This window comes from Erinaceus europaeus, chromosome 5 (genome assembly GCF_950295315.1).
Source record: "Erinaceus europaeus chromosome 5, mEriEur2.1, whole genome shotgun sequence".
In the NCBI taxonomy this organism is placed as follows: Eukaryota; Metazoa; Chordata; class Mammalia; order Eulipotyphla; family Erinaceidae; genus Erinaceus; species Erinaceus europaeus.
Genome location: NC_080166.1, coordinates 14,254,899 through 14,281,826, shown reverse-complemented (window position 1 = coordinate 14,281,826; position 26,928 = coordinate 14,254,899). Strand labels below are relative to the sequence as shown.

Genomic DNA, 26,928 nt, shown 5'->3' with positions numbered 1-26,928 from the left:
ATTAATGTTAAGTAGAACCACAGCTGTAGACACAATTATTTTTTCATAGTAAAAATGAAAATGGAGGAGCTTCCAATGACTGGGAAGTAGGAGTCTTTTGCCCAACTTGAAGTAGTCTGACTCCATCATTTGCTTTCTATGGCACTGAAAGTGAAGTATACCTAAAAAATGCAAAACCTATCACTAGATGCAAATTTCTGCTCGAATATCTTTTTCTTATTTGACTGTCTCAAATCTAAACTGAGAACTCATCTAAATTGTGGGGAATACATACACATTCCTCAACTTCACTGCCTTCAGACTTACAGTCATGTCTTTGCAAGGGACGCTGATCTAGGCTAAGGGCTGAATCCTAACTGTCCAAAAAGCTACAGCGTCATTTTTGAAGTAACTGATTTATTTTGTTGTGTTCAGAATGAAAGAGCCTCAGGTCATTATCGAGCTCATTTTGTTAGTGATACAATTCCTGGTTGGGATTTCAGCCAATGGTTTCATTGTGGTTGTGAACGGCATTGGCTTGATTAGACAGAAGAAGATGATTCCACTGAACCTGCTGCTTTCCTGCCTGGCAATTTCTAGGATCTTTCTGCAGCTGATCATGTTGACCTTTACTCTGACTGTTCTGTCCTTGGTTCAAATCCCAGTTACTGCTGAGGCTTTTGCCATATTCATGTTTGTTTATGAGTCAGGGATTTGGTTTGCCACACTGCTTGGTGTTTTCTACTGTGTCAAGATTGCCACTATCGTCCACCCACTCTTCTTCTGGTTGAAGATGAGGATTTCCAAGATGGTGCCCTGGCTCATCCTTGGGATTTTGCTCTACACATTTGGCACTTCTGTTTATCATGGTAAACAAACATGGCTGGTTTCCAAAGATTCCTTTTTAAGGTTTATCTCCGCAAATGTAACAATTCAAACCGATGGCACATTTACATTTCATATTGCCTTTGTTTTCATGGGGATCTCATTTCCACTACTTATCTTCCTGGTTTCTGTCCTGTTCTTGACATTTTCCCTGTGCAGACACACCCAGCAGATGAGAAATACAGCAAGGGGCACTGGGGAAGCTGGAACAAGCGTCCACTACAGTGCGCTGATGTCCATCCTCTCCTTCCTGGTCCTCCACATGTCCCATTACATGACAGAGCTTTTACTCTCCTTTCAACTTTTCCACAGTCAAAGCTATATCTTTTGGTTCTTTATCTTGGTGATTGGTACCTACCCTTGTGGACACTCCATTATCTTAATTTTAGGAAATTCTAAACTGAGACAAAGTGCAAGGAAGCTCCTTCTGTATGGACAGTGCTGTCGAAGACAGAACTTTAACCTCATCAAAGAGCTGGCAGTAAAATGAATTCATAGTACCTGCCCTTGTCTTCTAGCCAAGCAAAGCAGCCTGTTCAAAAAGAGAAATCAAATCGAATCTGTCCACACTCAGACATGTGTTCCCAGACTGACTATTTTTTCAAAGGGTTGAGCCGACTGTCAAAGGACAACAGGAGTTGGTGGATTAGACCAACGGTGGTGCCATGGTGAGGTACTGTACTGTTGTCCTGGAAGATGCTACTCTTGGGGGAGACCCCTTCAGGAGTCTTTCTCTGTGGTTTCTTACAACTGCATGTGCATGTGCAATCATCTGGGGGGGAAAAACTGTATATATGTTGGGTGGCAGATGTTACCTAGGCAACTGTGGTGATCATATTGTAACATACATCAACATTGAATCATGATACCATGCACCTGGAATTAATAGGTTGCTGTATGTCAATTATTCCTCAATAAAAAAATTGCAAAGGAAAAAGAAAAATGTCTGCTTGAATTTTGGGTGACGAAAAATTTTAGTGTTTTTTTTTTTCCTAGAGCACTGCTCAGCTATGACTTATGGTGATGCAGGGGATAGAACATGGGACCTTGATGCCTCAGGCATGAGAGTCTGTTTGCATAACCATTATGCTATGTCCCTAGCCCTGCAAAAGGATTCTATAGGGACCCCAGGTAACTGACAGTTAGTGTTAGACAACATTCTAATGTGGATAAAAGGAGGACAGCCACCACCTGCCCACCTGCATTTGATTTCTGCTTGTTAGAGTTGCAGACAATGGAGCTAGTCTTTATCTGATGAGCCATTCTTCATCAGGGCAGACTGGCCTTTTCTGTCCTATGAGCATGTCTACCTATTTCATGCTTCCACGAGTTGAAATTCTGTAGTGGAATGCCCTGTCAAATGACAAAAAGACAGGCAGGTAAGGAGGGAGGGGGATTGGGGGCTGCCTCTTCATTTCCATGCCCCTCTAATTGGGCACACTGAACAGGAAATAACTGAGAGAGATATTTCATTCCACACTGTTCTCTCAGCTTTGGGACTCAAAACAATAATAGTTCGGAACTCCTAGGAAACTCTATGACTTCCCAACAAAGTAGCATCAGTAGGTGGGTGGATTGGAGATGTCTCTGTCTGCTTGGAGTCTCAAATGCATTTTCTCTTCTGCTGATGGCTCTGGATGGCAATGTAGCTAAGCTTCTTTAATTCTCTTCGGAAACCATTTCTTCCTCACACCAGCTATAGTCTGTGGAGGCCATGTGATGGTGAGAAAGATCTAGGACTGACTCTGCCAATGACTAGTAGAATCAAACACTGGCGCGCTGGCCCTACAGCAAGCAGATCTGGTATGAGACAAGCAGAAGATCCAGAGAAATGTTTAGCTTCTTGGCTCTCTGGATTAAATGCTGAGGCTACTATTCCTCTTCCTGCATGTGTCTATCTTTTCTATATTTTCCCACCAAGGAGCAAAAGCGCAATGTTCATCTTCATGCAGTTATTTTCCCCCACATTCTATCAGGTTGCACGGGTTAAACTAGCTCTGTGGGTAGGAACCCCCTCTGCAGAATGGCGCAGGCTCCTGGAGATGATTGCTCTCTATGTGGGAGAGGACAATGAGGAATCATTGTTCTTTGCTGCACAGCTCAAGTTGAGATGCATGATCCTTGAATAAAGGTGTGTATTCCTACTGACAGACAGGAAGAGAATGAGAGGGATCTTAGGCAGTTAGAGAAGAACTTGGAAATGTACAACTCCCATCTGACCATTCTCTCAGGCACCAGCCTCTGCTCTGATTCCCTGCAGTTCTTCCCTTAATAACGCCAGTTAACAAGAAAAAAGTTAAGGCAGGACTAAGTGTGTGTACTTGAAAGTTTGTATAACTCTTGGGAAAGAGCTATTAAAGAAGAGAAGGCATTCCACCCCTGACGTCTCTGGACACAGTCCAAATACAAAATGGAGACACTCAAATCTTTATTTGCACTGCTCCAGCCTTTATGTTCATGATTAGTCAATAATTTGTTTGGCTTTATATGTTAATTCTTCTTTCAACCACCAAGTTCCAGATGCTACCATGATGCCAACCAGACTTCCCTGGGCAGACAATCCCACCATGTGTCCTGGAGCCCTGCTTCCCCAGAGCATCCCCCCCACACCTTACTAGGGAAAGAAAGAGGCAGGCTGGGAGTATGGATCAACCTGTCAACACCCGTGTCCAGTGGAGAAACAATTATAGAAGCCAGACCTTCTACCTTCTGCATGCTATCGTGACCCTGGGTCCATACTCCCAGAGGATTAAAGAATAAGAAAGCTATCAGGGGAGGGGATGGGATTGTATGGAATTGTGCCTCTTTTATCCTACAGTTTTTGTCAGTGTTTCCTTTCTTTTTCCCTTTTGTTGTCCTTGTTGTTTATCATTGTTGTTGTTGTTGCTGAATAGGACAGAGAAAAATCAAGAGAGGAGAGGAAGACAGAGAAGGGGAGAGAAAGATAGACACCTGCAGACCTGCTTCAATACCTGTAAAGCGAACCCCTTGCAGATGGGGAGCCCGGGGCTCGTACTAGGATCCTTATGCCGGCCCTTGCGCTTTGCTCCATGTGCACTTAACCCGTTGTACCACCACCGGGCTCCCCAGTGTTTCCTTTTTATAAATGAAAATTAGAAAAGAAGAAGAGAAGAGACGCTCAAGCAAACAATTCAAGAAAGCCTTTCACAGTCTTTCTTCCTGGAAACTCTCCTTCCCAAATTGCTGTCCAGCCATCACACTAATGGATGTTGTGTGGAACACGGAGTTGCTCAGCAAAAGCTAAACAGATTCAGCCTCCATCTGTGTAGAGCCTCCTTTATCTGCACTCTCCAGCCTTGGTGCCTTGGTTTAGCTCTGCTCAGCTAGCAGGGGGATGGTTCCCAGTCTGTGTGATAGTTTTCTCTACACCATTCACAAGATTTGTGACCTTGAGACTAAAGGTTCACCCCTGGGTCAGGTCACAAGACGACTGATAACAAGGGCAGGGCACTGTCCATCCACTCTTTTTTAAAAATTGTTTTTTAAGTGATTTAAAATATTGTAAGATAATAGGGATATAATTCCACACAGTTCCCAGCACCAGAGATCTGTGTCTTCCCTTCCAGTAGAAACTCAGCTATTGTTTATCTGAGCTGAGGGATTCTCTACTCCCGTGAAATAAATATCCTTAAAAATAATTTAAAGAGAGGGCTAGATGATGGTGCACCCAGTTAAGTGCACATAGTACGAAGCACAAGGACTAGTGCAAGGATCCGGGTTCAAAACCTCACTCCCCACCTGCAAGGTGTGGGAGGGGGGCACTCCACAAGTGGTGAAGCAGGTCTGTAAGTGTCTCTCTTTCTCTTTCTTTATCTCCCCCACCCCTCTCAATTTCTCTCTGTCCTACCCAATAAAATAGGGGAAAATGGCTGCCAGGAACAGTGAATTTGTAGTACAGGCATCAAGCCCTAATAATAACCCTGGGGGAAATAAATAAATACATTTAAAGAGAAACAGATTTGTAAGACATATATAAAGCATAGATACAGCTAAAATATGTTTTTTAATTAGCATCAAAGTTTTAAAGTTACACAGAATACAGATGCCTTTTTGATTCTTCACCCCCTATTCAAATATGAGGGCCTCTTGCAGAGATAATTCTTAGAATCGGGGCCCCGAGGAAGGCACTAGCATGTGGCATTCACTAGCCTCCAGGCTCATGGCCGCCCGGTCCTGAAGCCTTGGGAGGCGCCCATCTTGTGTCCCACTGGATACTTCAGTGCAGCCATACTTGTGAGGCTCTGAATAGCTCCCTTCAAATTTTGGGAAAAGTTTCCATGATTCATGTCTCCTTAGACCTGTACCTTTATGTGTAAGAAGTGGGACACATAGCTGGTAAACTTTAAAGAGACAGAAACTAGCCCAAACATGCCAACTGATTTCAGTAATCAATAGGATAACAGATCTTGCAGACAGATGCTGCCAGAATTGGTGAAAGCTTCCAGAGAGCAGGGAAGGAGGCCAAATGGCTTTAAGGAGGGTCTCCTGAGAGGCGGACTTTGGAGTCGGGTTCAAATTAACATTAAAACAAACCACATTAGTGACATAGTCTTCCTCTACCCCCTTTTACTTTGTTGACACTGAGACTTCATTGCTCAGGCTGACTTTTTATACAGAAGCGGAGACATAAATAAAGATACCCCAGCACTGAAATTTCTTTAACACAGTGGGAGCTGGGCTCCACCCTGGGCCACATGCATGACACGGCAATAGCTCTGCCTGGGCAACTATTTTGCCTATCTGGTATATCCACTCTAAAAATATTACTAGTTTGGATGGGTATGTTGTGTTCCTTAAGATATATCCCAAGGAGAGGAATTGTAGGATCATAGGGTAGGTCCATTTCTAGCCTTCTGAGAGTTCTCCAGACTGTTCTCCACAGAGGTTGGACCAAGTTACATTACCACCAGCAGTGCAGGAGGGTCCTTTGACCCCACATCCTCTCCAGCATTTGTTGCTGTTACATTTTCTGGTGCATGACATTCTCACAGGAGTGAAGTGGTTTCTCATTGTTGTCTTTATTTTCATTTCTCTGATAATCAATAACTTGGAGCATTTTTTATTTGTGTATATCCGTGTTCTTAGCAGCACAATTTGTAATAGCCAAACCCTGGAAACAATCCAGGTGTCCAATAATAGATGAATGGCTGATTAAGTTGTGGTCAATAGAATACTACTACTTAGCTATTAAAAATGGTGATTTCACTGTTTTCAGCCCATCTTGGATAGAGCTTGAAGAAATAATGTTAAGTGAAATAAGTCAGAAACAGAAGGATGAATATGGGATGATCTCACTCACAGGCAGAAGTTGAAAAACAAGATAACATGAGAAAACACAAAGCAGAACCTGGACTGGAGTTGGTGTATTGCACCAAAGTAAAAGTCTCTGGAGTGTGTGTTGGGGGGGGGGGGGAGTGGGGAATACAGGACCTGAAAAAGGATGACAGAGGACCTAGTAGGGGTTGTATTGTTATGTGGAAAACTGAGAAATGTTATGCATGTACAAACTATTGTATTTACTGTCAAATGTAAAATATAAAACCCCCAATAAAGGAAAAAAAAAAACCTTACTCTTTGTCCATAAGGTCAGTGGATTATCAGAGATGGAGAGATGGCTGCTAGTGTGTTTAAAACGCAGAACTTGCATGCCTGAGGCTCCAGAAATACCCAGCTTTACTCCCTGGTACCATGACAAATCAGAGTTGATCTGTATTCCCCTCTTTCCCCAATCTCTTACCCATAGTGATATCTATATCTATATCCATATCAATATCTATATATGCATCTATATTTATCTATCTATATATTTAATTTATTTATTTATAAAATGGAAACACTGACAAGACCATAGGATAAGAAGGGTACAATTCCCACCACCAGAGCTCCGTATCCCATCCCATCCCATCCCATCCCGATAGCTTTCCTATTCTTTAGCCCTCTGGGAGTATGGACCCAGGGTCATTAAGGGGTGTAGAAGGTGGAAGGTCTGGCTTCGGTAATTGCTTCCCCGCTGAACATGGGCATTGGCAGGTTGATCCATACTCCCAGCCTGTCTCTCTCTTTCCCTAGTGGGGCAGGGCTCTGAGGGAGAGAAGCTCTAGGACACACTGATGGGGTCATCCATCCAGGGAAGTCCAGTTGGCATCATGGTAGCATCTGGAACCTGGTGGCTGAAAAAGAGTTAACATATAAAGCCAAACAAGTTGTTGATTTTATATAAAAATCTTCATGTCAGGGGGACAGGCTAGGTGCTGGAAAATCTGCCCCAATGGGCTGGAAACATTAAGCTTTGGTGTAAGGTCAATCTAAATTCAGATCATCTGTGAGCATTGATTTCCCTCCCTTTCTCTGTAACACCAGCACCCCTCCCTGTCTCTTTGTACCTCAGGCCTCTCATACATTGATCCTTGTCAGGAGTAAATACTGATGCAATTCAGATTCACCACTGTTTAAGCTGCACTGTAAACATTTGGCTCCCTTGCTGACATCTGGATCATATTCATGAGTCAGGTTGGGGGTCAGACATTCATGATTCTATGCATAATTCAAAATATATTTAAATCAGCCAATGAACTGTAGGTTCCACGTTACTCTGGGGTGTTTTATTTGTTTCTGTTCTAAATATTTCTTCACAGTGTCAACCTAGCATAATAGCAATCAAACCTCTGCAGGCATGGCTGTCTTGAAAATGATGGATGAGGATTCATTTTGGTCAAACATCAAGATTCTAGGAAAAAATTCCATGGTGAACTTTGTGTTCTTATTTTTTGAGGTTGGAGTACATGTTCTTACATGAAGCCTTTGGTGTCTATTAAGTCCCTCCTGTGTATGATCATGAGATAGAAACACAGGCTGATGTGTGAATGGGTAGACTTTTGAGTTTGAGAAAGCAAAATTCTCATAATGAAATTGGATTTAGAATTTGAGAAACATATTCTCAATGACCAAAACTCCAGAGTTCCTGGGAGAGGGAAGTTCATATTCTTTGGAAGATGGATAGGTGGGAAATAATGGATAAGACAGATGGACAGATAACTTGAGAGCAAGTAATTCTTTTTTGTCCCCTTTTGTTGCCCTTGTTGTTGTAGCCTTGTTGTAGTCATTATTGTTGTTGATGATGTTCGTTGTTGGATAGGACAGAGAGAAATAAGGAGAGGAGGGGAAGACAGAGAGGGGGAGATAAAGATAGACACCTGCAGACCTGCTTCACCACCTGTGAAGTGACTCCCCTGTAGGTGGGGAGCTGGGGGCTCGAACCGGGATCCTTACGCCGGTTGCACTTTGCACCACATGCGCTTGACCTGCCAGACCCCTGAGAACAAGTAATTCTATTGCTAGATATATGGACCATTCTTTGGCTCAGTGCAGCCATTTGGATAGCAGATGCTGACCTGTGATTTTAAATTAATAGTGTTCTCTTTTTAAGTTCACTTTAAACTCAGTCAGTCCACTTCCAGAGACACTGAGCAGATATGATCAGGAAATCCTCTTTCATAATGAATATTCTCCAGTTTATTCCATTTCCCTTTGACCACATTAGTTGAGATTCGTGAAAAGTCCTTTGATCATGAAAACACAAGGACTGGGCTCTGGGCTCTGAGCTATGTGGGAGGAGAAAGATGAGCCCGAGCTTTCCATTAGAGAGTGGGAAGCTAAGCAGATGTGTGGGACACTGTTCAAAGATGGCTAATAACCAGTGCTCACGCCCAACAAGCCCTGTGCTGCAAAGCTAGTAATTGGAGTAGCTCAACTCTCCTCTCCTCAAATGAGCCTTCTTGGTTTGGTCATTTAAAGAATTTCTGTGAAAAACAATAAGGAAAGAAATGGTCTGAGTCTCTTCCTTCATGAATAAAAGGGGGATCTTAGTAACAAACAAAAAATGCCTAGACAAGTTCCAGGCACTCAAGTGTAATCCCAAAAAGAATATAAACACACACACACACACACAAACACACACACACACACACACACAGTGTGTGATGGGGAACTGAATTAAGTACTATCTCCAGAAATGTCTTGGGAAGGAATCAGCATCCCAGAGTGAAGTCTGTTGACCACAGAGGACCATGATGGAAGTCAGATTGGGGTTCAAGACCCACCACTCATGAGGTGGGTGACCTGGTGCACTTCAACATCCAGCTTTGTATCTGGGATATGGGGCATGGAGTACTCCAAGTTTAGGGAATAGTCATTGATAAAGTGCTGCAGTGCCTGCATGCCTGCTGTCTGTGTTGTTTTTGCTGGTCTGGCTTCACCTGCGGGAGACAGAGACGACCAGAGACTCATGGCTGAGCTGAGAAGCAGTGTTTCTTTATTCACGAGCGAACGGGGATAAGCTTCAAAAAACTGATCTAATCTAATCACAACCCCATTCTGTCCTGCATCCTTCTCCTCAGGCGGCAGCATCAGGAACCCAGGGAGAAAATGTACGTTAGGTGGCAGGGAGAAGGAAAAGAGTGCCAACAAGCAAGGACTAAACCAAAATCTCCCGGAGGCAGGGGGAGCGAGACCAAACCAATGTAACAGAATGACCATGTAAATAGACCACAATGTCAAGCAATGTAACAGAAGGGGTCCCAGAAGCAGAACTAGAAGCATACCAACAGTCTGTGTGGGCTAGTTGCTGACCAGCTGAATGAGGTGTGATCTATCTTGACCTACTCAAATGGCAGCTCCATATGCTGCACACTACTTACTCCTCAGTCAAATGATCAACAGCCAAGTGCAGATGAGAGCTGGTTGGTAGCTACTTGTACACAGGAACCTGGAAAATCAAAGAAATAAAAACAGAGGGATGGGAAGAGAGCTCACTGAGCAGGGAATGTGTCTTGCGTGCACAGAACCACATGATGAAACTCTGGTACTATCCTCTCTCTCTCTCTCTCTGTCTTTGTCTCTGTCTCTTCCCCCATCAATCCAGAAATAAAAAAAAACTGATTAGGGGGCCAAAAAAAAACTGATTGTGGTACACCTGGATGATTGCACATACTGTAGCGTGTAAGGACTCAGGTTCAAGCCCCCAGTCCCCACCTGCAGAGGGGAAGCTTCAAGGGTGGTGAAGCAAGACTGTAAGTGCCTCTTTGTTTCTCACCTTCTCTATCTCTTCCTCCCTTCTCTTTGTCTATATTCTGTAAATAAAATTAAAAACTGATTAAAGAGCAGTGAAATCAATTGTGTTAGAAGACCCCAGTGTTATAAATAGAAAAATGACAATGGAGTATATGAATGTGAAAATAGAACGTCAGCCAATTTCCAAGACAATGGGAGAACTATAGTGGTTATCTGTGGAGTTGAGGATGGGGGCACAGACCTTTGATGATGAGAATGGTGAAAAAAAATAAGTAGGAAAACACAAAGTAAAAAAAAAAAGAAAGAAATGATAGAAGACAAAGAATGTGTATATAGCAGTCAGTAGATAGCTGATAGCTAACTAGATGTGAAAGATTATGGAAATATTGATGATAGATAACGATGGACAGATAGATGATAAAAGATAATAGATTATATAGGCTATTATGTATGATATATAATGATAAATACTTATAGTAGGCAAGATGGATGATAGATAATAGATAACAGTAAATATAAAGAGATGATGTAGATGATAGATAACAGGTAGATAGGTGATAGATGGATAGATGACAGATGATAGATCAATAGAGGACAGACTAGATAGATAGATAGATAGATAGATAGATAGATAGATAGATAGATAGATAGACAGGTAGATAGATAGTAGGACTCATATATTGGCAGGAAACTATGTGAGAAAGAAAGACAGAGAGGTGGGAGGAAGAACACAGGGAGGGACCTTGGTCCAACTTGCTGCTGGAATACGTATGTCTGCCTGTAAGGGCCGATGGCATGCAGTCACAAGTCTGCTCACTGCCGTCACGTGGTAGCTGAGGAGTTGCACTGCCCCAAGTCCTGAGGGAGCAGCCCCTGTGGGACAGGCTTCTCTTAAGGCAGAAGAGAGAACAGACCAAGGAGTCACACTGTGATTTTCAAGCTTTTGCCGGATCCACTCCAGTGTCAGGGGGGCAAGCCCCATGTAAATAGTGGGGAGACATCAAATGGCTTGCAGACTACTTTAAAAAAAAAAAAAAGCATGTCTCTCTCCCTGGGTCCCATGTCTGTAGATGTGACCTATACAGATGCAGCCTGCTAGGCTCACATCTTTGGGCACAGTGTCCTTGCCCAGACATGGACGTAGCCAGGAATTACTTTAGCAGGCTCTGCCAGGCAATTCCATCTGCAAACACTCCACATCTCTCCCCCACTCCTGCCTCTGTCTTTTGTTATATCCCCTACCACCAACAACACCCTCTCCCCATGACTATCCCCTGCGTAGCTCAGGGCTACTGGAATTTGCTAGAAAGTGAAGTTATAGGCAGAACACCACTCCGGCATTCCCAGGGGGACCCTAAGATTAAATAGCTTTCTGTCTCCCTGTTTTTACAGGGAAAGAATGAATGGGTGTCTTGTGACATAACCTTCTAGCATGTTCTCTTTGGGGGTTTAGATCATATAGAAGAGAGCAAAAATAAAACACAGTCGAACAGAGCAAGCTGGCTGGCAGGGCTCACTGAGCAGGTGGCTTCAGGCTCTGGGCTAAGTCTTCAAATAAAGCTCAGGGGCCTGGGACACTCAGGTCAAGGCAGACCTCAGCAGCAGTATGGGAGGGCAGTCTGCAGAAATACCCCAGGGACAGGCGTTCCTCTTGGGCTGTGTGTTTGTGTGTGTGTGTGTGTGGGTGCACTTTAAGAGAGGCAGAACAAAGCACCCTTCTGCCATTTATGAGGTTTTGCTTGTTTTGTCTTTTTTGTTGCTGTTGTTATGTGGTGTTTGGAATAAATCCAGAGCCTCAAGCGAGGAAGGTACCACCACAAACTACAGCTCCTCTGCTGGTGGGAAGCAAACAGGGGCAGCCCCTTTGGAAGACTGAACAGAGAATGAGCGGACAAATAAAAAAGGAATTACCTTGTGCTCCAGCAATACCTTTCTCAGGCATTTACCCAGTGGGCACTCAAGCATCAATTAGAAGGGATGTATCTATCCCCTGTGTTCACAGCTGCGTTATTCAGCACAGCCAATGAGCAGAAGCAGCCCAAATGTCCATCATCAGATGACGGGCTAAAGAAGCTATGGGATACAGACTCCATGGAATACTACTCTGTGATCAAAAAAAGATGATATTGTGTCCTTTGGGACAAATTGGATGAAACTGGAGGTGACTATTCCTGGTGAATTAAGAGAGTAAAGACAACTACCAGATGGTTTCACTCATACATGGAATCTAGAGAACCAAAAGACATGAACTTGAAAAAAAAGAAACAGAAACAAGGAAACTGTGAGAACTGTGAAACTCTGGTGGTTATATTTGGGAGGTGGAAGGATGAGAGCACGGAGCTGTGGTGGTGGTTGTGGTGTCAAATTAGACCCTGTCATCTCACAATCTTGTAACCTACTATTCATCTCAAATAAAAAATAAATAAAGGAAGAAAATCTACATTTTAATTCTACAGCTTAACATTAACATGAGTAATTGTTCTCATTAAACATACACATATTTTGAATTTAAAAATAAAGAAAGGGGGAGTCGGGCGGTAGTGCAGCGGATTATGCGCAGGTGGCTCAAAGCACAAGGACCAGCGGAAGGATCCTGGTTTGAGCCCCCGGCTCCCCACCTGCAGGAGAGTCGCTTCACAGGCGGTGAAGCAGGTCTGCAGGTGTCTGTCTTTCTCTCTCCCTCTCTGTCTTCCCCTCCTCTCTCCATTTCTCTCTGTCCTCTCTAACAAAATCAATAACAATAATAGCTACAACAACAATAAAAAACAAGGGCAACAAAAGGGAAAATAAGGATGACAGAGGACCTAGTGGGGGTTGTATTGTTATATGGGAAACTGGGGAATGTTATGCGTGTACAAACTATTGTATTTACTGTTGAATGTAAAACATTAATTCCCCAATAAAGAAATTTTTAAAAATTTAAAAATAAAGGAAGTGGGAATCTGCTTTGACACCAGAGAGTCTAGATATTAAGTAGTTTTCCAAGGAAATCATGCACGTTTAAGAGGGAACGGTGGGCATGCTCAGGAGGGGATCACACAGTGAACAGACGGTGGAAGAACAGAAAATGGGGAGACCCTGCTTTCCTCCACTGCCCAGCTCTGTGCAGCCTGGGGGCTGGGGTCCTGCTCAGTCAGACTCTGTCTGTGTCCCCTCAGAGCCCAAAACTTGGGGCAAGGAGATGGTTTCAGAGAGACTCATGTAGTCCAAACCACAAGCTGCAGTCCGGTGTCATTTTCTTTTGTTAATTTAGACATGAAGAAAAGAGGTCAGAGTCATGCAGGTTGTGATTATGTGATCATAGAATCATGCACCATATCACCTACACATCTCGCAAGTGTCAAAGAATTTCAAATAATGTAACTAAAAATCAACAGTGAGAAATAATATCATCCCAAACTGACCAACTTTTAAAAAAATTAATCATAGGGGGGCAGGCGGTGGTGCACCCAGTTAAGCACACACAGCACTAAGCACAAGGACTGAGCAAGGATCCAGGTTCAAGTCCTGGCTCCCCACCTGCAGGGAGGAAACTTCGTAAGTGGTGAAGCAGGTCTGCAGGGGTCTCTCTTTCTCTCTCCCTCTCTATCTCCCCCTCTTCACTTTTTTTTTTCCCATTTACCTGTGTTGTTACTTCAGTGGCGTTCTTCATTCTTTGGATTCAAGTTACATCTAATGTCTCTGTATTTCAGCTTGAATCATTCCTGCTAGTATTCCCTACAGAGAAGCTCTGTGAGACACACATCAACTCAGTCTTTTTTAAAATATGAGGACATTTATTTGACTTTTATTTCAGAAGAATCATTTTGCTAGATATAGCACTTGTGACTGACAGACTTTTTTCTTTTTCTTTCTCTTATTTTTTTATTATTATTCTTATTTATTGGATAGAGACAGGAAGAAATCAAGAGGGAAAGGACTGATAGAGAGGGAGAAAGAAAGGGACACCTGCAGCATTGCTTCACCGCTTGCCAAGCTTTTGCCCTGCAGGTGGGGGCTGGAGGATTGAACCTGGGTCTTTGCGCATTGTAACATGTGCGTTCAACCAGGTGTTCCAACACCCAGCCTCCTTTTTATCTTTTTCCTTCAGCACCTTGATAAGTCATCTGCAGCCTCTGGTCTCCATTGTTTCTGATCAGAAATCAGCTGTCAACCTCACAGATGTACCTATCTATCTATCATCTATTTATCATCTTTCTCTCTGACATGAAAAAAATATAAAATAATTTTTAAAACTGTCTTTTGGTCTTGGCTTTGGACAATTTGATCCTCATGTACATATGTGGATAGCTTCAATCTATCCTATTTGGAATTCATTGAGCTTCTTGAATGTGTACCTTAATGTTTTTCATCAGATTTAGAAAGATTTCAACCAATATGTCATCAAATATCCTTTCTCCCATTACACTCCATTCCTTTTGAAACTTTCAACATCTATCTGTGGAGAACCCTAATGGTGACTCCTAGATGTCTGGAGCTCTGTTGATTTTCCCTGACGATTTTTGCTCTCAGTCTGTGTTCATCATCCCTATTGAGTATCTTTATGTTCATTTATTATCTCCGCCAGCTCAAAGCTACTGCTGAATTTTTCATAGTAGTCATTGGACTTTTCAATTCATATTCTTCACTTATTATTCTTATTATTTTTACTTGTTGATATTTGTATTTATTTTGTGTAAGATAATCTTACTGGAAGAAACTATGAAGTACAAGGCCGTTTGCATCACACATCCAGATAGCTGCCTCTCTCTCTTGTCGTCATGCATTATTTATTTGCCATGTTTCTTCTTATGTGAGTTAGAAACTCATTTCTCAGTATTATGTATTATATTTCACCTGCTTGGCAGTAACTTGTTTTGTAGTTTATTTTCCTCACTATTTTTTTTTTTTTATAAAACATAGTATCTTCCTGAGTAGTCTGTATTCAACTATTATATTATTTACATTGGAATGACAAGTTTTCTTTGGGGACAAACTATTATAAGAAGGACCTCAGGAGGTGGGTGTGAGTCAGTTTTCCCAGTAGACCATCTGCTTTAGGATGTGGAATGATCTGACAGACAGGGGGTCACCATGAAGGCACCAGAGGAGTCCAGGGTGGGGAGCAGTGCTATGGTATCTCTACTGTCCCTTCTCTCTCTCTATTTCCCCTCTCTTATGCAACATATTTTAATTGAGTCTTTGAGAGCACACAATGTCTTTGAGAATATGCTTTGAGTTCACCCCCTGACTGTTTTTTTTCTTTTTTCACTTTCTTACTTCTTTTTCTCCAGCTCTGATTTATGATAGCACCTGGTGTTGAACCTAAGACCTGGAGCCTCAGGCATGAAAATCTTTTGCATAACAATTATGCTGCCTCCCATCCCCTGACCCTGCATCAAGACAAGACAATAGCATGAGTGGGAGGTAGAGGTACAGATAAGGAATTCAGGGCATAATTTGAATTCAGGATTTAATTGAATTAAGGACTTAATTTGAACTTTTTAAGTCAGGGCTTGAGGCTAGGACCCAGGTAATTGTTTTAGCAAGTACTTCTGTTAATTTTGATGCTCACTAAAGCTGTTGAAACCTTGTAAAGAGAAAAGTGTATCATTTGCACCAGCTGAATATGCTAATCACCGGAGAAAATCTTTCCTTCATCTCCATCAAGTTGAGTGATACTGGGTAACTTATCCTCACCTAATGGTTTTATAGTCAAGCTTGTAAAGTGATGCAATGAATACATGAATTACTTATTTTGTTGTTTGGAATGTGAATTACCAATCTTGATTAAAAGTCCTGTCCCCTTTCAGTGGTTTTCAACAAAGTAGATTTGATCTGAATGTCCCAGATGATAGATGCTGTTTTTCATTTAGATCTGTAATCCATATAGAACTCAATCTTAAGGGAGTCGGGTGGTAGTGCAGTGGGTTAAGCACACATGGTGCACAGCTCAAGGACCGGTGTAAGGATCCCGGTTCGAGCCCCCAGCTCCCCACCTGCAGGGGAGTCGCTTCACAGGCGGTAAAGCAGGTCTGCAGGTGTCTATCTTTCTCTCCTCCTCTCTGTCTTCCCCTCCTCTCTCCATTTCTCTCTGTCCTATCCAACAACAATGGCAACAATAATAGTGTCAACACCAATAAACAACAAGGGCAACAAAAAGGAAATAAATATTTAAAAAAATCTCAGTTTTGAATGTTGAATAAATGTGAATATGTGGATATGTAATTTCGCTTTTCTAGTTTGCCATTTGTCCAAGTATCACTTCTAGAGTGTTAGAAGCGCAAATATTTTTGGTTTCCTAAACTCTGTGTTCTGTGAAACGTATCAATTTGTCTATTCCTGTAACAGCATCACATTGTTTTGATCAGAGTAGCTTTAACACACAGTTAAACAGGCTGAAAATAAATCTCCTGTTGTGACCCTCTCTGAAACATTTTCTCAGGAACCATCAAACTCATTCTTCCATACAAAACGGATCCTCGGTAGGCCCAATCTTAGAAAACAGAATCAGAATACATAAAGAGGGACCAGAATTCTGATAGGGATTGAATAAAAATTGCACAGTGATTTGAGAAACGTTCGCCATGTTCAACCTTCCTGTTCAGGAATATAACATATCTGCATTTACCAGAGACTAGATTTTTATCTTCTGTAAAATACCAGCATTGAAATACATGTTCTACCCTTACAACTACTTTGCTAAATTTATTTTACTATTATTATGTAGCTTTAGTGGCTGCCATTTCAGTTTCTAAATGATCTCTATTTGTGTAGAGGAAAGTTGTTGAGTTTTCAAATATTTAGCTTATATAGTGGGATCTTCATGTGGCGGGTTTTTAAAAAATTAGTTCTAAAAGGTTTGCTTTTAGTCAAGTCTCCTGAATTCTCTAGCTATAAAAACACATTACCTTCCCAAAGTAGTGTTGCTTTTACCTCTTCTTCAGTATGTACACCAATCACTTGATTCCATTCTATTACATTTACTAAAATCCTCCTAAATGAGATTGAATTGTAGTGAATAGATGCCCTGTGCCTTCTGTTTTTCACAGCAGGATGACATTTTAGAAATGTTCAGTTTACTATTGTGTCTTATGATGATTTCTTTTTTAAAAATGTATTTGATTTATTAAATATTGAAAGACAAATAGTTTCACACTAGACAGAGAAACAACCAAGAAGATGGAGGTTACAAATAGTTTTCACATTATAGACAAAGAAACAACTAGAAAAACAGACAGCGGGAGAGAGAGACAGAGAGACAGAGAGACCAGTGTACTACCCCAACATGTGTTTCCAGGGATACAATGGGAAGCCTTAAGCATGCAAGTTTGATGCCTTAGCACTGAGCTTCCCAGCCACCGTGATCATTTCTTACAGCATTTACTAGCCATGGACTCAGGAGATGACTCACCTTCCTGCCCACTCAGCCCTAGGTTCTGTCCCAGCAACAACATGGGAGTGTGCTGGACAGCAACAGGGATGGCTGAGTAGTGCTGTTCTCCCTCTCTCTCTCTCTCTCTCTCTCAATTTCTTTTTTTACTTCAGATATTTATTTATTTAAACTTTTTTTCTTCTTTTTAATATTTTTATTTACTATTGCATAGAGACAGAGAGAAATTGAGATGGAAGGGGAGAGAGAGAGAGCGAGATACCTGCCGCCCTGCTTCAACTTTCATATAGCTTTCCCCCTGCAGGTAGGGAACAGGGCCTTGAACCTGGGTCTTTGTGCACTGTAATGTGAGTGTTTAACTCAGTGAACCACTGCCTAGCCCCAATATTTATTTATTTATTTATTCTACAAATCAATGTGTTTCAATTCTCTAGATTTCACATATGAGAATCTACAGGTCTATAGAATCTAGTCTTTCATTACTTATTTCACTAAGCGTAATCATTTACAGTTCCATCCATTTCCCCCAAAAATACAAAATCAGCTTTATTTAACTGTAACGCAGTAATCCATGATATATATATATATCCCATAATTCCTTTATGAAATCACCCACTGATAGGTATTCAAGTTGATTCCATATTTGGCTATTGTGAATAATGTGAACACAGAGGTACACATGTCCCTTTGAATTAGTGTTTTCATGTCCTTTGGGTAAATGTTAAGAAGTAGTATTCATGGAACAAAAGGTATCTCTATTGTACCCCTCTTATCCTATGGTTTTTGTCAGTGTTTCCTTTTTATAAATAAAATTTTAAAAAAGAAGTCTCTCTACTATTTTCAATGGAGGCTGCTCTGCATTCCCACCAACAGTGGAACAAAATTCCTTTTTCTCGCTGTCCTTGTCAACACTTGTCATTTCTTGCTTTATTGATGTAGGCCATTCTCACAGGTGTGAGTTGGAATCTCAGTGTGGTTTTAATTTGCATTTCTCTAATAACAAATGAAGTGGAATATTTTCTCATAAGCCTGCGGGCCATGCATATCTCTTCTTTTCTTTTCTTTTTTTTTTTTTCTCTGTCATACTTTACTAGGAACTGTACTCTCCCTCTCCCACCCACCCCAGTCTTTTCTTTTGGTGCCATACATCAACTCCAGTCCAGGTTTTGCTTAATGTTTTCTTTTTTGATCTTTTGCTTGTGAATGAGATCATCCCATATTCATCCTTCCATTTCTGACTAATTTCACTTAACATGATTTCTTCAAGCTCCATTCAAGAGGGCTGAAAATGGTGAAATCACTATTTTTAATAGCTAAGTAGTATTCAATTGTGGATATATACCACAACTTACTCAGCCATTCATCTGTTGTTGGACACCTGGGTTGCTTCCAGGTTTTGGCTATAACAAATTGCGCTGCTATGAACATGGGTATTCACAAATCTTTTGGGATTGGTGTTTTGGCTTCCTTAGGATATATCCCCAGGAGATGAGTTGCTGGGCCATAGGGTAGGTACATTTCTAGACATCTGAGAGTTCTCCAGACTGCCCTCTACAGCGGTTGGACCCATCTGCATCACCACCAGCCGTGCAGGAGGGTTACTTTGTCCCCATAACCTCTCCAGCATTTGTTGCTACTACTTTTTCTGATGTATGACATTCTCACTGAAGTGAAGTGGCATCTCATTGTTGTCTTTATTCGCATTTCTCTGACAATCAGTGACTTGGAGCATTTTTTTCATGTATTTCTCAACCTTATGGATCTCTTCTGTGGTGAATATTCTGTCCATAACCTCTCCATATTTTTGGATGGGGTCATTTATTTTCTTGTTGTTGAGTTTGGCCAGCTCTTTATATATTTTAGTTATTAACCTCTTCGCTGATGTATGGCATGTGAAGATCTTGTCCCATTCTGTGAGGGGTCCCTTTGTTTGAATAGTGGTTTCCTTTGCTGTGCAGAAGCTTTTTAATTTGATGTAGTCCCATAGGTTTATCCTTGACATGGTCTTTATATCTGGATTCATTTCATTGAAGATATCTTTAAAATTTACGTGGAAAAGAATTCTGCCATTTTTTTTTCCTCTAAGCATCTGATAGTTCCTGGTTTAACATCCAAGTCCTTTTTTTAACATCCAAGTCATTTTTTCCAACACCATTTGTTGAGGAGAATACCCTTTCCCCATATAATAGTCTGGGCACCTTTGTCAAAGATTAGATGTCCATAGGTGTGGGGGCTTACTTCTGGGCTCTCAATTCTATTCCACTGGTCAGTGTATCTATTCATGTTCCAGTACCAAGCTGTTTTGATGACAATGGCCCTATAATACAATTTGAGATCTGGGAGTGTGATGCCTCCACTTCTGTTCTTTCTTCTCAAGATTGTTTTGGCAATTCTAGGTCTTTTCCGGTTCCAGATAAACATTTGTAGCATTTGTTCTATTCTATGTGGGTAGGATCTTAATGGGGATAGCATTAAATCTGTATGTGGCTCTGGGTAGTATGTTCATTTTAATGAGGTTAATTCTTCCAAGCCATGGACATGAACTATCTTTTCACTTCTTTGTATCTTTTTCTAATTCCTTGAATAGTGACTCAAAATTTTCAGTATACAAGTCTTTCACTTCTTTGGTTAGATTTATTCCTAGATATTTTATTGTTTTTGTTGCTATAGTAAAAGGACTTGATTTCTGGATTTCTTCTGCTTCTTAGTGTGTCCATAAAGGAATGCCACTGACTTTTGTATGTTGATTTTATTTTGTATGTTAATGTATGTTACTGTAGCTCTTTATGTAGATGTTTGATGTATTTAGACAGCTTCTCATTGAGTGTGTAGAAGATGTTTAGTTTGACGTACTATCATTTATTTAATATTATTTTAGTATAATTTGTCCATGGTCTCTAAACAAAATTTTGATGTTAGGATACTGAAGAGTTTCAACTATCTTTTCTTCTGTGTGTGTTACAGCTTTAAATCTAATATCCATACTTTCAAAGTTTGTGTTAATTCTTCTCTCTCTCTCTCTCTTCCTCCCTCTCTCCCTCCCTCACCTTCTTCTTCCCCCTTTCCCTCTCCGTCAAAAACTATAGGGAAAAATAAGCTGGGAAAGCTGTTTCTTATACAGGTGCAGGCTCTTGAGTTTATTCCCTGGAACCTCATAAAAACAGGCAATTAGGAGCCTGGCAGTAACACACTGAGTAGAGCACATATACTACAACGCACAAGGGCTCCCAGTCTCCACCTACAGGTGGAAACCTTTATAAGCACTTAAGCAACACAATACTGCAGGTGTATCTCTTCCTCTCTATTCTCCCCTCCTTTCTCTCAGATCTTCTACGTCCCTATTGAAAACACAATTAAATAAAATATTTTAAAATAGGCAAGTAGAAATTATTAAATAAAATTCCATATTAGTTGACAGAGTCTGGGGTCCTCCAATAATACGAGGCTATATGTCAATCCTATGTGAACACAAGAGTGATTCCCACACCATGTTGCAGGTAGACATTATCCAGAGAGATATCCAGAGATTATCCAGAGATAATTACCACTGAGAGCAAAGAGTGGCTTTGAGTCTTTGAGGGTGGAAATCTCTCAGGTCACAGCAGGTCCCAGGCAGACTCTCGTGCTTTGCCTCAGCTATGTGCAGATATGGGATTGAGCCTGTTCTGGCATTTCAGGCAACCAAAACGTATGTCAGATACCTACCTCGTTAATTTAAAGGGAAAAAGATAACAGGCAATTGTATGCTCCTGTTCTGACTTCATTCCAATAAAATTTTGAAAGGCAAAGGGGAAAAAAATCCCTACTTTCAAAATTGAGAGTTTTCAAGTTGGCAGGTAAATTCAGGGAAGCAGAGTCTAGGAAACAAGTGTGAGAAAACTCTTTTTATGCTAACCTCATGACCTCTGAGCTGCTGCTTTTTGAAAGGCTGTGGAAGCAGCAATTACTCACCAGTTTTCTCGGCCAGCAGGTGAGTCTGCCCCCTCTGTGGTTCTGCACTGCTTCCCCATCCAACCAGCTTCTTCCCTCCTGGGCACAGAGCTTCCCACCTTCAGGTTGCTCAAGAAGTGTGATTTGATGATCAGACTACCTGACACTTCCAGATGCTTCTGTTCCCCTTCCTGTTGATTCCAGGCTTTTGCCAGGGAAGGGAAGCCAGCCTGTCAGCAGGCAGGGACTCCTCTGGATCTTCGTGGGTGGACGAGGGGAGGTTGAATAGCTGCAGAACAAAGAGGGCAGGAAATAGCATCTCTGCTCTTTCAGTACCCTTGGCTGAAAGGTCCCTTTTGAGGCTCTAAATTCCTTTCTTTCAAACAAGAAGTTTTGTTCAGTCGGGTATATCCTTAAGATTGCCATTATTAGGGAAAGATAGAAACAGGCTGGGGTTATGGATTGATTGACCTGCTCCTGTCATTGTGCAGGTTTCTTTTCTTTTTGCACAGACAAGTAAAGAGGAGTTTGATCTTGGTCTTCAGTGCATGCCTTACTGTGCCTCAGGTGCTAGGTTCGCAAGCATCACTTGGGAGCACCATGGACAGCACCAGTGGAGCCCCATGGAGGGTGGAGCAGGGCTATGGGGTCTCTCCTCTCTCAGCACCATGGACAGCACCAGTGGAGCCCCATGGAGAGTGAGCAGGACTATGGGGTCTCTCCTCTCTCAGCACCAGTCACAGCACCCAGGGAGCCCCATGGAGGGTGAGCAGGGCTGTGGGGTCTCTCCCCTCTCAGCACCATGCACAGCACCCAGGGAGCCCCATGGAGGGTGGAGCAGACCTGTGGGGTCTCTCCTCTTTCAGCACCAGTCACAGCACCCAGGGAGCCTCATGGAGGGTGGGCAGGTCTGTGGGGTCTCTCCTCTCTCAGCACCATGGACAGAACCCAGGGAGCCCCATGGAGGGTGGAGCAGAGCTGTGGGGTCTCTCCTCTTTCAGCACCAGGCACACCACCCAGGGAGCCCATGGAGGGTGGGCAGGGCTGTGGGGTCTCTCCTCTCTCAGCACCAGGCACAGCACCCAGGGAGCCCGTGGAGGGTGGGAAGGGCTGTGGGGTCTCTCCTCTCTCAGTACCATGGACAGCACCCAGGGAGCCCCATGGAGGGTGGAGGAGGGCTGTTGGGTCTCTCCTTTCTCAGCACCAGGCACAGCACCTAGGGAGCCCCATGGAGAGTGGAGCAGGGCTGTGGGTTCTCACCCCTCTCAGCACCATGGGTAGTACTAAGTGAGCTCTATGAGTAATGCTATTCTCTGTCTCTATCACACTACCTTTTTCCTTGTCTCTCTTTATAAGACAAGGATGAAAAATTAGTCCTGGGAGACAGCACAAGTATTATATTTTATGCCTGAGGCCCTGGGATCCTTCCCTGGTGCTACTTTAATAAAAGAAGAACAAATTTAGTAGCCAGGAGGTAGCATGAGAGACTTGCCTGCCAAGGGTTCCTGGCTCAATCCCCAGCACGAGAGGTACCAGAATGGTTCTCTGGCATCTCTCTTTCTGCTTCATGTGAATATCTCTCATTTGTATTAAATGAAATAAGTCTTTTTCAAGTGTGGACTTAGTTTCATTGCAGACACCTATAAGCTTTTAATGCTTAAGAGAAAAAATGAAGAATAAGGAGATTCAACTCGGAATAACAGCTAAAAACCAGCTCAATGCTGTGTATTTGCTGAAACATGTGAACATGGAAGAACAACAAACAAACAGCCATGGAGAGTGAAAGAATGAGGGGAAGAAAAAGCTCAAGTAGGAAATTGGGTGAGCAAAGGGGAGATGAGGCCAGGACATGCGTTCATTTGTTAGTGAGATTCTAACAGAATGTATAGTCTAGATGGCTCCAACAATAATAACCTTAATTTCTCAGAGTTCTGGAGGCTGGAAGTCACAGAGCAAGAGCCGGAAATTCATATCTGGTGAGAGCCCAGCTCCAGGTTCAAAGACAGCTAGATTCTGGCTGTCCTCACGTGGTTGGAGAGGGAGTGCTTTCTGACATCTCAGCATAAAGGACACTAATGCCCACAGGAGAGCACAGCACTCAGGACCTAGCCACCCACCCATCACACTGATGGTTGCGTTTCAGCCTGTAAATTGAGGGAGGCCCTGCGGAGTCAGCTCAGCTGACAATCTTCCTCAAATGAATGGCTCAATTGGTCACCTGAAAAAGCAACAAGGGGCCAGGTGGTGGCACACCAGGTTGAGCTCACATGTTACAGTGTGCAAGGACCTGGGTTTGAGCCCCTGGTCCCTATTTGTGAGTGGTAAAGCAGGACTACAGCTCTCTCTCTCTCTCTCACTCTCTGAATTTTTAATCTTTATTTGATAGACAGCCAGAAATCGAGAGGGAAAGGGGCCTCAAATCCAGGACTTTTCACATTGTGACATGTGTGTTCTATCAGCTGCACCACCACCCAGACCCCATCTCTCTCCCTCTCTATCTCCCCCCCCCCCCAGATTTCTGACTGTCTCTATTCAATATATAAATAAAGATAGTTTAAAAAGTTTAAAGGCAACAGTGGGTTTTGTGGGAAGGGAACAGTGATGGCCAGGTGTGGCTCATCCCTCCTCTGAAGGAATGATAACACATTTGAAAGAGAAAAGCAGGAGGACAGAGCCCTGTATGCCCCCTCCCCCCTCCCTCCCCTTTATCTTTATCCTTCTCCCACCAGCAGTTTGAGAGTTTCACCAATCCATAGCCAACAAGGCTATGGACTAGATACTTGATGGGCTTCCCTTTCTCACATGAGTCAGAAGAATTGAGGTGATATTCTATTATGATTTAAATCCACATCTGTCTTTTGTCTCTTTCATTATTATTATTATTATTATTATTAATAAAAAGGAAACATTGACAAAAACCACAGGATAGGATGGGTACAACTCCACACAATTCCCACCACCAGAACTTCATATCCCCACCCCTCCCCTGATAGCTTTCCTATTCTTTATCCCTCTGGGAGTATGGACCCAAGGTCATTGTGGGGTGCATAAGGTGGAAGGTCTGGCTTCTGTAATTGCTTCCCCGCTGAATATAGACATTGACAGGTGGATCCATACTCACAGCCTGCCTCTCTCTTTCCCTAGTGGAGCGGGGTTCTGGGGAATTGGAGCTCCAGGACACATTGGTGGAGTCATCTGTCCAGGGAAGTCCAGTTGGCATCATGGTAGCATCTGGAACCTGGTGGCTGAAAAAAGAGCTAACATACAAAGCCGAACAAATTATTGATCAATCATGAATTTAAAGGCTGGAATCCTTATGCTGGTCCTTGCACTTTGTGCCACCTGCACTTAACCCGCTGTGCTACCGCCCGACTCCCCTTATTTATTATTCTTAATTCAATAGGGTAAAGAGAAATTAAGAGCGAAGCGGCTGAAAGATTGAGCAAGTGAGGGAAAGAGAGACAACTGCATCCCTTGCCTCACTCCTTGTGAAGCTTCCTCCCCGCAGGTGGGGACCGGGAGCTTGAACTCAGGTCCTTGAGACATGGTAATGTGTGCACTCAGCCTGGTGCGCCACAGCCCGACCCTCTACAAAAATGTCTCATTCTGCGGACTTTCCCTTCCCTTCCTTTTGACCTCTTGAATGTACAAAAATCTTCGTCTTGAATGAGGCTCCAATTTATGCCATCTTTTTTCTTTTTTTTTTTTCTTTCTTGCCTTGAGATTCAGATTTTGTGCTCTGTGGTTGTGAAACTGTGCTCCTGCATTTTCTTCGGAAAGATTCATTGTTTTACCATGTGCATTTAGAACTACACTCCATCTGTAATTGATTTTTCTGTGAAGTGTGATGTAGGGCTCAAGGATTTTTTTTTCTCATGTGGAGAGTCAATTTTCTCAATGCCATCCATCAAAATGGCCATCTTTCCCTCCTGCATGGGAGTGTCACTATCGGTCACACCGCAGGTGTATGACTGTATACTTGTCTCTCTTGTCTAGACCTTCTGTTCTGACACATTGGCCTGCTCATCTAACCAATTGCTATGTCATCCTGGTCTTATGACCATAGCACAACTGGCAGTGCAGTGAGTCTCTTAGCATAAATTCACAGAGAAAGAGGTGCTGGTTCAAATGATATTGTGAGAGGTTTTCACATACAGTCAAATGCTCTAAGAAAACTACATGACAGCAATATTTCAGCCTTTAGGTTCATGATTAGTCAACAATTTGTTTGGCTTTATATGTTAACTATTTCAGCCACCAGGTTTCAGATGCCAACTGTACTTCCCTGGACAGATGACCCAACCAATGTGTCCTGGAGCCCCACTTCCCCAAAGCCCTGCCCCACTAGGGAAAGAGAGAGACAGGCTGGGAGTATGGATCCACCTGTCAATGCTCATGTTCAGAAGGGAAGCAATTACAGAAGCCAGACCTTCCACCTTCTGCATCCCACAATGCCCCTGGGTCCATACTCCCAGAGGGATAAAGAATAGGGAAGCTAACAGGGGAGGGGAGGGGATACAGAGTTCTGGAGGTGGGAACTGTGTGGAGTTGTACCCCTCTTATCCAATGGTCTTGTCAATGTTTCCTTTTTATAAAGAAAAAAAAAAAAAAAGAAAACTACATGTCCTGGGAATGGATAGAGTGTATACCTATCATGCCAGCCTCGGTCATGGAAGTGCAGAGGCTAGAGGCTCCTGCAAACAAACAGAAAGAAAAACCCAAGAGTGACACACAGAGGCTCACAGTTTAGTGGGGGCGGTGGGGGCAGAGTTTTGTGCTATCTGGGAAGCCCAGGTTTCATTTTTTGACTCAAATGTTGAACAGAAACTCAAAGGACTGAGTCTGAGTTTCTCAGGCAAGAGAACAAAAAATCCAGCCACCCATCTAAAATAGCCCTGCTTCTGTTCATTAACAAGTGCAAAGACCAAGATTCCAGCCCACCTGAGGAAAGCTTCCGGAGTGGTGTAGCAGTGACCTACACATATCTTTTTCTCTCCTTCTTTCTCCCTTCCTATCTATTTCTGTCTCTATCAGAAAAATAGATGAAAGAAGAAGAAATGAAGGAGAGAGGAAGGAAGAAAGGAAGGAATGGAGGGAGGGAGGGAGGGAGGGAGGGAGGAAGAAAATATATATATATCTCCAGGAGTGGTAGGAACCAAGCCCAAGCAATAACACTGGTGGCAAAAAAAAAGGAGTTAGTTAATTTTGAAGAAGAGTTCTTCTAAATGTGTCTTACTCACAGACAGTGAGTCAAAGTGAAATCAATTTTGGTCTGAAATCTCATAATGATTCTCAAGGCTCAGCTTTGTTGATTTAATGCTGGTTTACAATAATATTTTATTAATGTTTTCAGTATGATTTCATGCATTTTTGTGTGTCTGTCTGTGTGTGTGACTCACCACACCCACCATCAAAGTTCCAGTGACATAACACCAGAGACCCCTCTACCCAACCACCCGTGCCAAATAAGAACTACTGTTTTCATAGTCAGGGTTATTATTATTATTTGTCTGTTACTACTACATAAGGCTTGTCATATCTATTAATATACCACACACATGTGTGGAGACACCTGCTCCTTGTCCATAAGCCCTGTACTTAGAATGATCTCCTTCAGTTCCCGCCATTTTGTCCTCAATGACACAAGGCCGTATTTCAAATGGCAGAAGAGT

At 42.5% G+C, this 26,928-nt stretch overlaps 1 protein-coding gene and 1 long non-coding RNA gene across 3 annotated transcripts in view; one reads left to right on the top strand and one right to left on the bottom strand.

Moving 5' to 3' along the window:
- The first annotated feature begins 415 nt into the window (after nt 1-415).
- TAS2R1 (taste 2 receptor member 1) lies at nt 416-1,354 on the top strand. The gene is made up of 2 exons (XM_060191924.1): nt 416-848; nt 1,050-1,354. The coding sequence occupies exons 1-2, from the start codon at nt 416-418 to the stop codon at nt 1,352-1,354; spliced, it is 738 nt and encodes a 245-aa protein (XP_060047907.1).
- A 7,519-nt stretch (nt 1,355-8,873) lies between these two features.
- LOC107522370 (uncharacterized) overlaps nt 8,874-26,928 on the bottom strand; it is a 43,428-nt gene continuing 25,373 nt past the window's right edge. Inside the window, exons 4-6 of one of the 2 annotated variants that reach the window (XR_009549928.1) lie at nt 21,278-21,545; nt 9,582-9,649; nt 8,874-9,140 (exon numbers count right to left, since the gene is read on the bottom strand). This is a non-coding gene — a long non-coding RNA (uncharacterized LOC107522370). Of the gene's footprint in view, nt 9,141-9,309; nt 9,650-21,277; nt 21,546-26,928 lie in introns of those variants that run through there. The other variant, XR_009549927.1, reaches the window with a different exon arrangement.

Excerpts from the sequence above, each read along its gene's own strand:
- TAS2R1 (XM_060191924.1), top strand. The coding sequence starts at position 416 with ATGAAAGAGCCTCAGGTCATTATCGAGCTCATTTTGTTAGTGATACAA. Across the intron at positions 849-1,049 it reads TGGCACTTCTGTTTATCATG|CAAGGGGCACTGGGGAAGCT; the intron begins GTAAACAAACAT and ends TGAGAAATACAG.